The sequence below is a fragment of the Muntiacus reevesi genome, chromosome 2 (assembly GCF_963930625.1).
Source record: "Muntiacus reevesi chromosome 2, mMunRee1.1, whole genome shotgun sequence".
NCBI lineage: Eukaryota > Metazoa > Chordata > Mammalia > Artiodactyla > Cervidae > Muntiacus > Muntiacus reevesi.
Window position 1 is genome coordinate 46,104,520 of NC_089250.1, and position 16,967 is coordinate 46,121,486.

General features: G+C 42.5%; 1 protein-coding gene across 1 annotated transcript in view; it reads right to left on the minus strand.

The window, feature by feature from the left end:
* Positions 1–16,967, minus strand: part of SLC23A2 (solute carrier family 23 member 2) — a 138,229-nt gene that overhangs the window by 73,948 nt on the left and 47,314 nt on the right. The window contains exon 2 of the mRNA XM_065921452.1: positions 12,736–12,982. Within this exon, the coding sequence (XP_065777524.1) occupies positions 12,736–12,843 (108 nt within the window). The 5' untranslated portion in view covers positions 12,844–12,982. The remainder of the gene's footprint in view (positions 1–12,735; positions 12,983–16,967) is intronic.

Here is a 16,967-nt window from a genome sequence, read left to right on the forward strand (position 1 = left end):
TGACAAAGAGAAAGCCCACACAGCAGCGAAGACCCAGCACAGTCAAAAATAAATAAATGATAAAATAAAATAAAACATAAAAGCATAAAACTGATGTACTGACAAGGAAACAAGTCCAAGAAATACTGTTGTGTTTTTTTTTTAAAGTCACAAGTGTTAAAGTCACAAGTGCAAGCCTACAATTAACTGGATTATGCTAAAAAACAATTTTTTTTTAATACCTCCAGGAAAGTCAAAATCACTAATAGATTGCCCTCAGGGAAAGAGGTAATGATAGGCACTTTTCATTCCCAACCCTTCTGGACTGAGATCCAGAAGGATCTGGATCTTTTTTCCTTGGGGCTGTGCTGGGTCTTCGCTACGGCATGCAGGCCTCCTCTAGCTGTGGTGTGCAGGTCTGTCACTGCAGTGGCTTCTGTTGTTGCAGAGCATGGGTTCTAGGGAGCATGAGCTCAGTAGTTGCAGTGCAACAGGCTTAACTGCCCCAAGGCAGGTGAGATCTTCCCAGACTAGGGATCGACCTGTCCCCTGCACTAGCAAACAGATTCCCAACCGTTGGACCATCAGGGAAGTCCTGGATCTTTTATAATCAGTACACATTCAGGTGTTGTTTGTAGACTACTTTTTAAAAGGGTTAATATAAAAGGCATACACCAGTATACCAAAATAGTAACAGTGATTGCCTTTAATCAATGCAGCCATTTTTACCCTCTTTTTCTCTTTACATATTTTGGTAGTTTTCCACAATGGGGACAATTTATTTTTATAACAGGGAAGAATTTAAAAAGACTAAAGATCTGAGCAGCATGGCTTGGCTAAGGCAGTCCAGAGAGATTTCAATCCACCTATTTCTCCAGTTGAGGAAAAAAGGCCATAGAAAATTTTAATTTCTTATTCAAGGTCATACAGATTATATAACCCAAGTATAAGGCTAGTTTCAAAGTATTCCAAAAAAATCTCAACTCACTAGTATATAATTCTTACAGGATAAAATAGTCTTAATTCAAATAAAGAATTGCTTTTAAAACTATCTTTACATCATGCTATAGCTTTTTACACAAGACAACTGGGTTTGTGACATTTCTGTCTACAAAACTAGTTGTCAGCAGGATATATCTCCCAGCCAAGTGTAAGTCCACTACACGAAACTCACTACTAGAAAGAACCATGCTCCAACCATGCTCCAAACTCCAAATTTTCCAATGAATCAGCTCTTTGCATCAGGTGACGAAAGTATTGGAGCTTCAGTTTTAGCATCGGTCCTTTCAATAAATATTCAGGGTTGACTTCCTTTAGAATTGACCGGTCTCCTAACTGATCTCCTTGCTGTCCAAGGGAAAAATCTTTCAAGCTAGGCTGCAGCAGTACGTAAACCAAGAACTTCCAGACGTATAAGTTAGATTTAGAAAAGGCAGTGGAACCAGAGATCAAATTGTCAGCATATGCTGGATCACAGAAAAAGCAAGGGAATTCCAAAAAACATCTACTTCTGCTTTATTGACTATGCTAAAGCCTTTAACTGTGTGGATCACAACAAACTCTGGAAAATTCTTAAAGAGATGGAAATACCAGTCTCCAGAGAAATGTGTACAGGACAAGAAGCAACAGGTAGAACTGGACATGGAACAATGTACTGGTTCAAAATTGCAAAAAGGAGTACATCAATGCTGCATATTGTCACCCTGCTTATTTAACTGACATGCAGAGTACATCATGCAAAATGCCTGGCTGCATGACTCATAAGCTGGAGACTGCCGGGAGAAACATCAATAACCTCAGATATGCAGATGATACCACTTTAATGGCAGAAAGTGAAGAAGAACTAAAAGTCTCTTGATGAAAGTGAAAGAGGAAAGTGAAAAAGCTGACTTAAAACTCAACATTCAAAAAAACTAAGATCATGGCATCTGGTCCTTCACTTCATGACAAACAGAAGGGAGAAAAAAATGGAAACAGTGACAGACTTTATTTTCTTGGGCTCCAAAATCACTGTGGATGGTGACTGCAGCCATGAAATTAAAAGATGCTTGCTCCTTGGAAGAAAAACTATGACAAAGCTAGACAGCGGATTAAAAAGCAGAAACATCACTCCGCCAACAAAGGTCTGTATAGTCAAAGCTACAGTTTTTCCAGCAGTCATGTATCGATGTGAGAGCTGGACCATAAAGATGGATGAGCACCCAAGAACTGATGCTTTCAAACTGTAGTACTGGAGAACAGAGTCCCTTGAACAGCAAAGAGATCAAACCAGTCAATCATAAAGGAAATCAATCCTGACTATTCACTGGAAGGACTGATGCTGAAGCTCCAAAACTCTGGCCACCTGATGGCTAGAGCCAACTCATTGGAAAAAACCCTGATGCTGGGAAAGACTAAAGGCAAAAGGAGAAGGGAGCAACAGAGGATGAGATGGTTGGATGGCATCACTGTCAATGCACATGAGTTTGAGGAAACTCCAGGAGATAGTAAAGGACAGGGAAGACTGGCACGCTGCAGTTCAAGATGTTGCAAAGAGTAGGACACAACTTAGTGACTGAACAACTGAAATTAACACGTGACTTTTTGTTGTAATTAAAGTGACCAGATATCAACCAAACCAGGACCCTTGTGAGCATGAAGGGGAGATGTATCAACATGTATGGCTTGTCTTCTAGCAGCCTGCTCTGCTAGAAGCCAAGAGGGAAAAGACCTCAGATGCAAAGGAATCAATCACAACTTTCCTGACTGTGTATGAACACAAAGCATAATGAAAGAATACAGAATTAAAGATTCTGCTCTATCAATTCATTACTTCCTCACACCATCTTAAAAATGAAAAAAGCACCCTGTGTCCTGTCTGTGTGTCTCTTACTTCACCAAAAGGTCCTGCCATACACCCAGGTGGCCTATCCCAACCTCCTCAAGTCATTCCTGACTTTCTATTGTATACCTCACCACCCACACCTAAGACAACACCAAATTTGGTCACATCTGTACCTTTAGCACCTCTCAAAGCTGCCTGTTCCTGATCTACCCATCTTGATGGATCCTAACTCCATCTTAGGACCTAATTCCAAGGACCCTAATTCCCAGTTTCCTGACCTCAGCAGGACTGCCAAGCCCTCAGTTTTTGCCAAGCCCAAATGCCTTTTCAACATCTTATGCCTCAGAGCCCATGAGGCATCAGCCTTAATTCCCTCTTCATCCTGTCTTGGGACTATGGCACATCACTACAGTCACTCTCGCACAAACCTTCACTGTCCTCTCTGGTGCTCACCTGGCTAAATCAAGTCATCCATCCTTACTCTTCATCCAGCTTACTTTTGCAATGCGTTCCTCACTGGCTGCTTCCGCATGCCAAGGAGGATATCATTCTCCCGCTCAAACAATGACCTCTCTTGAGGTCTCCCTCCCACCTAAGCTACCACTCCTTACTTCTCCCTATTGCTGGTCCTCCTCAGCTTCCATACTTTCAACACCACATCTCTTCAGTGCAGGGTCCTCAGACGTGCTTTCTCTCTTAGGGGCATCTATCCCTAGGAGATATCATCTAATCCCTTGGCTTTACATACCATCTCCACATTGCCAACACGCAGGGAACAGCTCCAGCCCACACTGCTGCCCTTACCAGCTCTCTATCCAGTGTCCCCATGGCCAGCACTAAACTCATGGCTCCCTCTGCCTAGCACCATCTCAGTACTTGGCCAGTTCATCTCCCAGATGCTCAGGGGAAACCTGAAACCATCCGTGGTTCCTCTCTCTTGTTCCTACTCTCAACTAGTCCATCGGCTTCCAGGTCAGCTCTCCTCCAGTACCCGACCACTTGTCACCACCCCTACACTGCTGGCACCCTAGCTGGATCCCTGCCAGCCCACCTGCTCTGTGGGAATCACCTCCTAACTGACCTTCTGCTTGCTTCTTCAGCTGGCTTCCCACTCAGCAGTCAGAAGGAGCCTTTAAAATTAGGCAGAGCACATCACACCTCTGCTCAAAGCCCACTAACAGCTTTTTATCTAACTCTAAAGGCAAAATCCTTACCAGGGCCATGAGACCTACACAGTCTACTGACATCACCCTACCCTCTGTCCGGCCACACCTCCTACTCAGGACTCCTCAGATACACCAGACACCTCTTGCCTCAGTGTCTATACACTTGCAGCTCACACACTGCCATGATGGTCTTCCATCTTCTAGTGCTGCCTTTCCCGGCCACCTGAAAGTTTAACATATCAGCCCAAGCAGTTTCTATCCCTCTTCCTGGTTTTATTTTTCCCTTGGTACTTATACATCTACACACCTGATCTATTTTAATGTACATTACCTGTTTCCCCTGCCAGAATGAAAGCTCTGTGAGGTTGGGGGTGGGAAGGTGGGGGCGTTGCTGTTTAATTCATTGCTGTTCCCTAGAGTTTTGAACCTGAGGGAAATAACCGAGAGCAATTTTTTTTTAAGGATAAATTAATCAGTAGTCTGCAGGTCTTGAATGACCTCAATATGACTTCATATTCTATCCCTTGCTATCTCCCTTCCTTGATTTATTTTCTTCACAGAATTTGTCACCAGCCGCCACATGATGCTTCTGCTTATTTATCATCTGTCTTCTCTCACCACCTGGAGATCAATTTCACAGGGGTAGGAAATCTGTGTTCCCAGAGCCTCACATGAAGCATGTGGGAAGGAAAGAATTCCTTTCCTTTCTGCTCTCCCAAACCAAGTCACAATCAGTCCCACCTGAATTGTTCTAACATCCTAACTCTCCTTCCAATCTCCAGACTTCCTGGTGCCCACAGCAGGAATTCTCTACCCTAAAACTTCAGTGCAACTGATTCTGCAACAACTGTTCATGAGCACCCCTACTGCCCAACCCAACTCTACTGTATTGTTTACAATGAACCTGTGCCCAGAGCAGAACATGGTTGCACTGTTCCCCCAGCCAAAAGATCCTCGTTCTTCCTCCTCTGGACCTGCTACACCCAGACACTTCTCAGGACTCTGATGCCATCTCTTCCGTGGTTGGGCAGGGGTCCCTCACAGGCACTCCCACAGCACCCTTACTGAATTCAAACCCTAACACTTATGGTTTGGTTGCTGACTTGCTATACCTCCTGCTGTATTAGAAAAATCCAGTTTGATCTACCTACTCCGTCTTTCCTGTGTCTCCTTTACTGCTCACACAGAATACTTCACTTCTGACGCTGCTGCCACCAAATGTGAGAGGATTTTTCTCTGTGAAATCAGCCAGAGGTTCTGCAATTTAACTCAACTCTGACAGTCTAGCTAGAGAGTGTCGGACCACACACGTTAAGGGCTCAGTCCCACATGACTGCTCCCCCTGCTACTTCTGACGTCAATCCCAAGTAGTAATCCAAGCCTTACCCACAACTTCTGCCCAATTTATCTACAAATTGGAGGTTCCCACAATCCCCTCCTCAGGTTTGATTAATTTGCTAGAGGTCAAAGAACTCAGGGAAACACTCGGGTCTACCAGTTTATTAAAGGATATAATAAAGGATACAGATAAACAGCCAGATAAAGAGATACAGAGAGCAAGGTCTAGCCCAGGAGCTTCAGTCCCTGTGGAGCTAGGGTGCATCATCCTATTGGTGTGAAGATTTTCACCAACCTGGGAATTCTCCAAGTTCTCTACTATTGGATTGTATGGAGACTTTCTCAAGTACACATGATCAATCATTAACTCCATTTCCAGCAACTCTTCCCTCTCCAGAGGATGAGGTATGAGGCTGAAATTTCCAAGCTTCAAATCATGGCTTGGTCTTCTTGGTGACCAGTCTCCAACCAGGAGCCATCCAGAAGCCCACCCAGAGTCATCTCGTTAGAACATGATGCTCCTAGTGTACTTTTCATTTAGGAAATTACAAGGGGTTCAGGAGCTCTGTGCCAGGAACCAGAGGCAAAGACCTATACACACACACACACACACATACTTTTTTTTCTAATATCTCACACCCCAACTGGGCTGTAAGTAGCTTGTTACCAAGCTACTACAAGGATTGCGTGGTACCCACCAAGTTAGGGGCATCATGGATTCTTAACATTACATGGCTATAAACAAAATATACCAAGGAAATATGAAATAACAGATTGGTATCAACACTGAGGAATATTTTTCCTATTCTTTGATAAAATTGAACGTAATAAAGCTACTCCTCAATCCATCCCCTTAATATCTCCAGACTGAATGATCTATTCTTGGCACCCAAGAGAGGAGACTCAAATATTCTCACAGAGGCTGTTAGAAGGAGAAAAAACAAAAACTTAAGGGCTCAGCAGAAACATTAGACTGTATCATCACTCTATGCCAACAGTTAAGTTCAAGCTATTTACTTAGTTTTCCTTGGATGCCCTTCCAGGTTCAGAAGATACAGGAGCTACCAACAGAGGGGAACAGCAGAGTAAATCTCTTCCTGGCTCTGCTTCCTGGCCAGTGTCCTTAGTGTACAGTAGTTCTTTAAGACTTCTGTTTTTTTCCGGTTCTGATTTCGTGCTGCTCTGCATTCATTCCTTACACATTTCCTAAATGCACACAAACTTGCTTAACAAGATTCCCCTGGGATATGGATAAGCTCTTTTACTATCTTTCTCCTATTTAATATTGATTCTGAACATATGACCTAATTTCTATGAACCTTGGGGCTTTGCATGTCTCTTGATCTTAATGTGCTTTATTCATTATTCTACCTCTATGTATGGCTTATTCTTTCTCTCATTATCATCATGAGTCTTTGTTTTATTCAAGAAAATAATAAAATAGATTTTTATTTATTTCCTTCCATAGAAATTGTTCTTTAAAAAATCAGCACTTATAACATTTGAGGAAGCAATTATTTAACATAGGATGCCCCGAGACCCTGAACACCTGTACCCCCAGCAATTCACTCCTGAGACCATCACCAAACCTGGTTCTGAGTAACAGCCAGCTCTGTTCCCACTGGCCTCTGGATGTCTTAGCTAGCCTGAGGCCCAACTTCTAACTCCAAAGCAAACAAGGAAATAAGAGCCTGAATTTTAGAGTCTAGGAAGTCCTTGATCAACCAGCAAAAAAAAAAAAAAAAAAAGAAAAGAAAAGTTGACTAGTCCAACTGAGAGACTGGATTTATATTTTATCTAATTTTAATTAATTTGCATTTAAACAGCCAGACAGGGCTAGCAGCTACTGTGCTAGTAGCACAAGAGCTAGAGAACCTAAAGGTGGCACAGAACTAGAGAAAAAAACAAATACAGAGCTGCCCTATTGGTTACTTTTCAACGTTTACATTTTGGAAAGTCACGATGAGGAAAGGCCCTGGCAGGCAGTGATGTCCTTGTCCCAGTGCTCTAAGACGCCCACAGGTAGGCATCTCCAACAGTGAGATTCTCAACTCTCCTTTCTTCCCACGCCAGCTCTCTTTGGATTCAGCCACCTCAGCCCCATGTCTTTAAAAGAATTTATTATTATTATTACACTCCTGCCTCTCTGTGCTTCAAGTTCCACAGCCCCGGTGTCTGCAGGAATTTCATCAGCATCTCAAGTCCACAATTTCTCAAATGCAGCCCATTATCTTCTGTCTTCCCCCATCCTCCAAACCTATGATTTTCCCTGTACTCCTTTTCTGCAAAGGTACCGTCACACAACCAGTTTCCTTTATATAAATCTAAATGTCACCCTTAATGTTCTCCTCTCTCTCAGCTCTCAAAATCTCCTCAGCATCTCTTCTATCAGCCTCACCTCCATTCCTACTGCACTTACCTAAACTTAAGCCTTTGGTGCCTCCGAAGCCTCCCCAACTCTCCCTGTCCTAACCTGTCCTCACCCCAACCAGTTTTCCCCAAAAGAGTCCAGGGCCCTTCCAGTGGGCTCCAACTGTATGCTCTAGGAATTCCTGCTGCAGTGTTCACTCTACTGTCTACTCACTGCTCCTGCTCACTCACTGCTGCTGCTGCTGCTGCTAAGTCTGGTCAGTCGTGTCCGACTCTGTGCAACCCCATAGACAGCAGCCCACCAGGGTCCCCCGTCCCTGGGATTCTCTAGGCAAGAACACTGGAGTGGGTTGCCATTTCCTTCTCCAACGCATGAAAGTGAAAAGGGGAAGTGAAGTCACTCAGTCATGTCTGACTCTTCGCGACCCCATGGACTGCAGCCTACCAGGCTCCTCTGTCCACCTGAGGGCAAAAAGTTGGAAGGTTTTATGCATAGATATGGGCCACCTCTAAAACAAAATGTGTTCAATAAACACTTGCTAAATGAGAACTGCAATAGATATCTCTTATGGACTGAATGTTTTGTCCCCCCTTCATTATGTTGAAGCCTTAACTCCCAACATGATTAGAATGTAGGGCCTTTGAAAGGTAACTCGATGTAGATAAGGTCACAAGGGTAGAACCCCCATGACAGGCTTAGTATTATTATAAGAAGAGACACCAGAGCTTCTTCTCTCAGTCTTGTCAGGATCCTGTGAGAAGGCAGCTGTCTGCAAGCCAAGAAGAGTCCTCATCAAGAACCAAATCTGCTGGTACCTTGATCTTGTTCTCCCCTGACTCCAACAAAACTGTAAGAAATAAATGTCGGTGGAAGTGTTAGTCGCTCAGTTGTATCTGACTCTTTAAGACCCCATGGACTGTAGCCCGCCAGGATCCTCTGTCCACGGAATTCTTCAGGTAAGAATACTACCACTTCCTTCTGCAGAGGATCTTCTCAACCCAGGGATCAAACCCAGGCTTCTTGCATTGCAGGAGGATTCTTTACTGTCTGAGCCACCAGGGAAACTCTTAAGTCACCCAGCCTATGGGAAATTCTTACAGCAGCCAGAGTTGACTAAAATGACATTTCTCTCTAGTTGTGCCCAACTCCAGTGTGTTCTAAAGCACAACCTTTTAGGTTATTCCCCTGGTCAAAACTCTTGGAGAGCTTTTTAGTCTATCATTCAGGAACTACCCAGATTCTCAGCTTCCAGCCGACTGCTCTAACACCATCCTCCACATGTTTATTCTTCTACCCCTGACTTGCCTCAGACTGCTCCCTTCCCCTGCACTATCCCGACATGTTCTGACACTGCCTCCTTTCACTTCAGGGTCCATTTCAGCTGCCACTGCATCCAGGGACCAATATAGCCAGGGGTTCTTTCCGCATCTCAACACCTCCTGCTTCTACCCACACCTGTCTTTTTCTAATGCAATCACATTTTCCATGAGAAGATATAGTCAGAAGAAAAAAAAAATCACCTATATTTGAAACTGGCTTAGAGATTCTCTTAGGAGGACTAACCCTATAATCCAAAACACCATTTCTCAAATGCACCGAGGGGCCACATTATAGGGAAAAGGAAACAAAAACACAACCAGAACCACAAAGTCAGTCAGATGCTAACAATGACAAGTAGCTGTAAGAAACAAAACTGAGTGTCGCTTTTCACCACTGCTCCCACCGGAGCATCAACTACAGCAGTTAAAGCACCACCAGTCCCAACTCTTTATTTGGAAGACTATCCCCAGGAACATCAATGAGACTCAGACGATCAGTGCATGTGCAGCCCCTGTCTTGCTAACCTGGCTGTGAACTCCTTGGGGACAAGAGCCTGTGTGATCCAACTGATAAACTTAACACATCACGTTAGCTAGATGCTTTGGGCAAAGCCCTACATTTCACCTTCCCACAGAACCACTACGAAAGTTCTAAAGCCACTTTCAACTCTAAGACTATCCGATTCTATGAAATTAGTGTGCAGACCCTGTGGTCCCTGAATGAGGAAGGAAAGACAAATGCATGTCCTAAGAGCAGAGAGGCAGTGACCAAAATAATCCTACCAACTGGGTATCAGAAAGGGACCAGCTCTAACTTAACTCCCTACCTCTGCCCTATCCACAACAAGTCATTCAAAACGAGATTCAAAATCCCACTAGGGTGCTCCACTGGCTAAGATTCCACATACTCAATGCAAGAGCCAGGCTTGAACCTCCTTGTCAGGGAACTAGATCCCACGTGACGCAACTAAGAGTTTGCATGCTGCAACGGAAATCAAAGATCCCCCATGCACAACAAGAACCAGCACAGCCAAATAAATAAATAATAAATATTTTCAAATGGTCTTTTACCTTATTTTTTAAGTTTTCTTAGGGAAAGTAATTTAACTAGTGATTAAATAAGGGCGGCATACTGTTCCTATTTTTATTAGATTACAAAATATTTTCTAACAAAACTTTCTACAACCTTAAATTACAACACGTGAACTAGTTCTTCATAAACATTTTTGGATAAGCTTTTGTTTTCACTCTTTTATTTCATCTTCTATTTTCTTACAAGCTCTAAGGGAGCCCATGTTAACACACTTCTTGGCATCCCTGTTCTAAGTCATCCTGGGGGCTCAGGTGCTGATTTTTACAGCTTCTCCCCTTGATATGTCACATTCCTCCCAGTAGCTCAATCCCATTGATTTCAACTCTATTACTCCTCTTTTCTTCTCCCTTTTTTGTGCTTAACTTTTATAGCCAAAGAATAAAGTAAAAATTCCATAACATCTCTAAAGGAAATGGCTCGAGTGTTAAATTAACTTTATATCCACATTATTTTTATGTCTAACTACATAGTATATCCATATTCCCAGCTCCCATATACTTGTACTCCTGGTGAAAATGAATCTGGAAATTAATACTTTGAGGAATACGCCTTCCCAACCGCACCCCTAAAAGAACAATGGCATTTGGAAAACCTCCAAACAGGCAAGGCTAGAAACTGACAAGTCTTTTAGAATACAAGAAACATAAAACAATGAATGGGTGGACGTTGGGACCCAAGAAGCTCTGGGCCCAGAAGACCTTAGTCAGGCAACTTCCATGGGGAAACAGGGGCTCAGGGGTCCCCGCACAAGGGGAGGACCAGAACCATGTTCAGTGCACAAGGGCCAGCAGGTCTCCTCACTCCTTCATGCCATGGTCTGCACCACTGGGGGAAGATAGGAAGACCTCCCACTGTAAGACCAGGTTCTGGACTGGATCCAGAAAAAGGCAAAACTATAGAGAGACAAGCAAGCAGTGGCAGGGAGAGAGAAGAAAATATCAAAAGAAACAAGAGGATTTCACACCAGCTGAAAGTATAATAGAACAACGAGAAAAATAGTACATTAGGGACATTTGTACATTTTAAAATGCACAAACATTTTAAAACACATACATATAAGAAATTAAGAACCAAAAATAGGCAGATATAAACTGAACAGTAACTTTATAAATAAGAAATACAATCATGGCAATAAAAGTTCAACATAAACACACAACTGTACACAAAGAATTAATAAACTGGAAAATAACACTGGAGAATCCAGCCAGAAGGAAGCACTAGAAAAAGACTTACAAATTATAAGAAAGTAGTTAAAGAAAAATGGAGACAGAATGAGAAGCTGTACTGTATAGTTAACAGAAGTCCATTCAAGAGTTCAGAGCAAAATACAGTTATTTTCAGAAGTGCAAACACAAAGGCAGTGACCATTCATAGACCCTTGGTATGGTTTAAAAGACAAGTGAACAAAGAGAAGAAGAGGGATACAAAAAACAACAGTGAATATGAAAACTGATAACATATATTGGTGAATTTAACTGCTAATTGTGCACTAGCACAATCTGAATGCTAAAATAAGCCTAAACCCTAGACCATAATGACAAAGCAGACTCAAGAGAACTGAAGTTTTCGTCTCTCACGTAGAGCAGGGTAAGAGTAAATGGTCTGCTGAGCAAATGGTGCAGGAGAGACAAGTCAAAACCCAGGCATGAACCTTCCTTGTCAGTTTCCAAAGATGCTCTAGCTTAAACCTGGAAACCTGATTTCTCTCTTCCTCTAGATAAGCCTGGAAACCTGATTTCTCTCTTCCTCTAGATAAGCCTTCAGTATAACAGAAAATTTTACTTTGAAGAAAGAAAACAAGTAATACCACTTACAAAATCAGTGGAACATCTCTCTGATTTCACAGAATAAAAATCAAAACATAACTGTAGATTTGGTCAACCAATATACTTAAAGATGCTGTGTTTGTATCTTTCTTACTGGGTATTTGCAGTGAGGCAAATTCCAGGACCCTGTTTTAAAGAATCCTAGAATGGTATTCTTGACATTACCATTTCTATTATTAAGGGGAAAAAAACCTGAGGCAAGATCCCACTAAAGAGCTTTTTTCTTTTTTAAACCAACACTTTAGGTATCTTTACACACATCAAGTCATAATCCTACAGCTAAAAAAAAATATTAGCACTGAATATAATGAATATAATTAGCACTGAATTAGCATCAACCTTATCTGACTTATCTGATATCACTTATCCCAGTAAAATATCTCTATCTTGGATGCTATTACCATAATACAAGTAAGTCATGGACATTTGGGTCCCAAACAATGGATGCATTCATTCATCCTCCCACCTTGAAATACAAGTCTGAAGTTGGGTCACAGATTATTTCATAAAAACACATTTTTGGAGATAAAATTAGGCCTTCAACATCCTCTAGTACACAGTAAACACTGGGCCAGTTTTACAGTGTTCACAGCAGGGCATGCTTCCTTCTTGGAGTTAATCCCATCAGGTGACTCTAGGCAGAGAGCAGGCCATAACCACTGTCAGACAACAGGGTTCCCAAAGACTATCCTGTGTGAAAAGCATTTGCTCTTCAATCACCTTAACCTTTGCTGAGAACAGGAGTATTTATGTCAATCCTATTCAATGCAGAAACTACTTTAGAGTGACTTAAGAAAGGAAGACAGTGAATGCTGTTACCGGAAGAGTAAAGAAAGACGGGTGCTTCGCTTCATCTTCATATTTGCCTTCAGCTGAACTTCCAGCCTCCATGGATTTGGACGTAGTGTTCTTACCAATACCCATCATTAAGAGAAAGAGAGTAGCTTGGGGACTGAAGTGGTTGGAAGTTAAGGCTTGTCAACAGAAGGAGCCCAGGATCAGAGTCAGCTCTTCCAGTGCCGATTCTCAAGCAGAGATGAGCCCCACAAGTGCCATTTCTTAACACCTAGAAAAAGAGAAAGCAGTCAAGTCATGTCAAGCGTACAAACAACACAGGACACACAGACACTATGTTTCCTGCACAGGAAAGTCAGAGTACAATTATATCCAAACATTAAAAAAACTCATCACTTAATCACTTTTCAAACCCTTATCCACTTTCATTTATAGTCATTAAGATTCTGAACCACCCTCTGGAGAGGGGGACCACCGAAACTGACTATCAGAAACATCAGAATACTAGGGAGGAAAAAAATAGAAGAAGCATCTCTTTGACATGCATTACAGGATCTATCTTTCAGTCCAGCACTATCCAACAGAACCTTTCTACAATGATGGAAATATCCTACATCTGTCTTGTCCAATACATTCGTCACTAGTCACAGGATACTAAGCACTTAAAATGTGACAAGTGCAAGTCTTCCCTGGGGACTCAGTGGTAAAGAACCCAACTGTTAATGCAGGAGACATGGGTTGTGATCCCTGGTCCGGGAAGATTCCACGTGCCACGAGGCAACTAAGCCTGTGTGCCACGCTACTGAGCCTGTGCTCTAGAGCCTGGGGGCCACAACTGCTGCAGCCTGTGCACCCTAGAGCCTGTGCTCCACAACAAGACAAGCCAGCACAACGAGAAGCCCCCACACAGCAGCTAGAGTAGCCCCCACTTGCAGTAACTAGAGAAAACCCCACAGCAACAAAGATGCAGCCATAAATAAATAAATAAAATTATTTTTAAAATGTAACTAGTGCAGATACAGAAACTGAACCTCGATTTGTATCAAATTTAAGTTTGGCTAGTGGTGATCATTGCCTAGAAAATCCCATGGACGAAGGAGCCTGGTGGGCTGCAGTCCATGGGGTTGCTAAGAGTCGGACATGACTGAGCGACTTCACCTTCACTTTTTACTTTCATGCACTGGAAAAGGAAATGGCAACCCACTCCAGTGTTCTTGCCTGGAGAATCCCAGGGACGGGGGAGCCTGGTGGGCTGCCACCTTTGGGGTCACACAGAGTCAGACACGACTGAAGCGACTTAGCAGCAGCAGCAGTGGTGATCATACTAGACAGCTCGGCCACAGCCAACTTACTAGGATTGTATGGATCTTAGCTCCCCAACCAGGGACTGAACCTAAACCTTCAGCAGTGAAAGTGTGGAGTCTTAGCCAAAGGACCACCAGGGAATTCTCTAAGATAGAGAGAAAAGTACCACATGCAAGTAGAGGGGAGAAGGGACAGGAAACATTCACTGGCACTCAGGTTAGAACAATGTCAGATCTTAGCATCAATTAATTTCCCACAGAGAATGAATAAGCAAGACAAGCTGTCCTGCAAATGAGAAGGCAGGCCTACAAGGAGTTTGGAAAGACAAGTAGAAAACCTTCTGTTTAAGGAATTTCCTTAAGACGTCTCAATCAACAAATACTTTAGATAGGCTGGAGAAAAACAGAAATATAAACAATAAGAAAACACAAAACCGGAGAATTCAACAGTTAAAGGGCAAAAAAGAAAAATAATAGAAATAGCTGCCAGAACGTCAAGTTGCCTCAATGGTATAGAGGTAGGTACACAAACACAAAAATTTTTGAGGTGGCTCTTTCAGTTTAAATGTTCACCCACATTCTGCATTCATGTTCACATCACATCCAAGACTCTTTAAAGCAGTGGCTCTCAGTGAGGAGTGGTTTTTTTTTTTCTTCCAGGGGATATCTGGCAATGTCTGAAGACACTTTTGGTCATCACAACTGGGAGATAGCTACTAGTATCTAGTAAGTGGAGGCCAGGTGTGCTGCTAAACATTCTGTAGAATGCATAGGATAGATAATTTTTTGTTATATTTGATGCAAATATCTTAGTCCAGCATTTTGCTTGCTTGCGAATCCTGTGAATGATCTTTTAGAACTGTTTTTATTTTTATGTAACCAAATCCATCAGTCTTCTACATTGTGATTTGGCCACTGCCATCCATCAGCTTTCCAAGATCTGAACAAAAAAAGAGTGTGACAACAAGCATACCTAAATATATTAATAAAATCTTCCTGAAGAGACTCTGACAGATTTTTACCACGGCCAAGACCTTATGTTTTCCAGAGGTAGGACAAGCAAAGAGGATGGTGAAAACTGTTGGGTCTTTATAAGAATACTTGCCATAGAGTCACATCCAGAGGGACCATAACCTCTTTGCTTTACATCCAGCCCCACTGCCATTTGCATGCCAGCAGAGCTTTCAAATCTACATTTATCCAAGTTAACTTTAGGGGAAACCAAAGAACTTTAATGCAGAATACATTTATTCTACTTGCTAGGGAAGACTGAAGGCAGGAGGAGAAGGGGACGACAGAGGATGAGATGGTTGGATGGCATCACCGACTTGATGGACATGAGTTTGAGCAAGCTCCATGAGTTGGTGATGGACAGGGAAGCCTGGCGTGCTACAATCCATGGGGTCACAGAGTCAAACATGACTGAACAACTGAACTGAACTGAACCCATGTTAATTTTAGCTAAAATGACAGGACTTTAATGTAGAACACATTTATTTTACTAGGTTAATTTTATCTTCATGTTTGTTTCAGACGTATACGTCCATTGCAGGAGCCAACCCTCCCCACTGGCCCTCATCACCAGAAATAGAGAAAGATAAAATTCCATCTGGACAAGGCTACTTTTCATCAAGTACTGGACTCCATTTCTCTACCCGATGTTTAACTGACCCTCACAAGCTTCCTCAAGTGTGCAGTCGAGTGGGTCTTAGGAAGCATTACTATAAACAAAGCTAGAGGAGGTTATGGAATTCCAGATAAGCTATTTAAAATCATTTAAAGATGATGCTGTATTCAATATACCAGCAAATTTGGAAAACTCAGCAGTGGCCACAGGGCTCGAAAAGGCCAGTTTTCATTCCAATCCCAAAGAAGCGCAAGGCCAAAATGTTACAACTACTGCACAATTGCGCTTACCTCACATGCTAGGCAAGGCAATGCTCAAAATCTTCAAGCTAGGCTTCAACAGTATGTGAAACAAGAACTTCCAAATGTACAAAAATAAAGTTAGTTGCTCAGTCATGTCCAACTCTTTGTGACCCCATGGACTGGAGCCCAACAGGCTCCTCTGTCCATGGACTTCTCCAGGCAAGAATTCTGGAGTGAGTTGCCATTTCCTTCTCCAGGGGACTTTCCCAACCCAGGGATCAAACCCAGGTCACCTGCATTGCAACAGACTATTTATCAACTGAGCCACCAGGGAAGCCTTAAGTGTAGATGTACAAGCTAGATTTAAAACAGGCACAGGAACCAGAGACAAAACTACCAACATCCACTTGATCATAGAAAAAACAAGGGAATCCCAGAAAAACATCTATTTCTGCTTCACTGACTATACTAAAGCTTTTGACTGTGTGGATCACAAGAAACTCTGGAAGAGATGGGGATACCAAACAGCCTTATCTGCCTCCTCAGAAACCTGCATACAGGTCAAGAAGCAAGAGTTAGAACTGGACACAGAACAATGGGTTGGTTCAAAATTGGGAAAGGAGTATATCAAGGCTGTATATTGTCACCCTGCTTATTTAACATATTCAGAGTATATCATATGAAATGCTGGGCTGGATGAAGCACAAGCTGGAATCAAGATTGCAGGGAGAAATATTAATAACCTCAGATATCCAGATGACACCACCCTAACAGCAGAAAGTGAAGTGGAACTAAAGAGTCTCTTGATGAAGGTCAAAGAGGAGAGTGAAAAAGGTGACTTAAAACTCAACATACAAAAAATTAAGATCATGGTGTCTGGCCCCATCACTTCATGGCAAATAGAAAGGGGAAAAATGGCAACAGTGACAGGCTTTATTATTCTTGGGCTCCAAAATCACTGTGGACAGTGTCTGCAGCCATGAAATTAAGACACTTGCTCCAAGGAAGAAAAGCTATGACAAACCTAGATAGCAGATTAGAAAGCAGAGATATCACTTTGCTGAGAAAGGTCCATATAGTCAA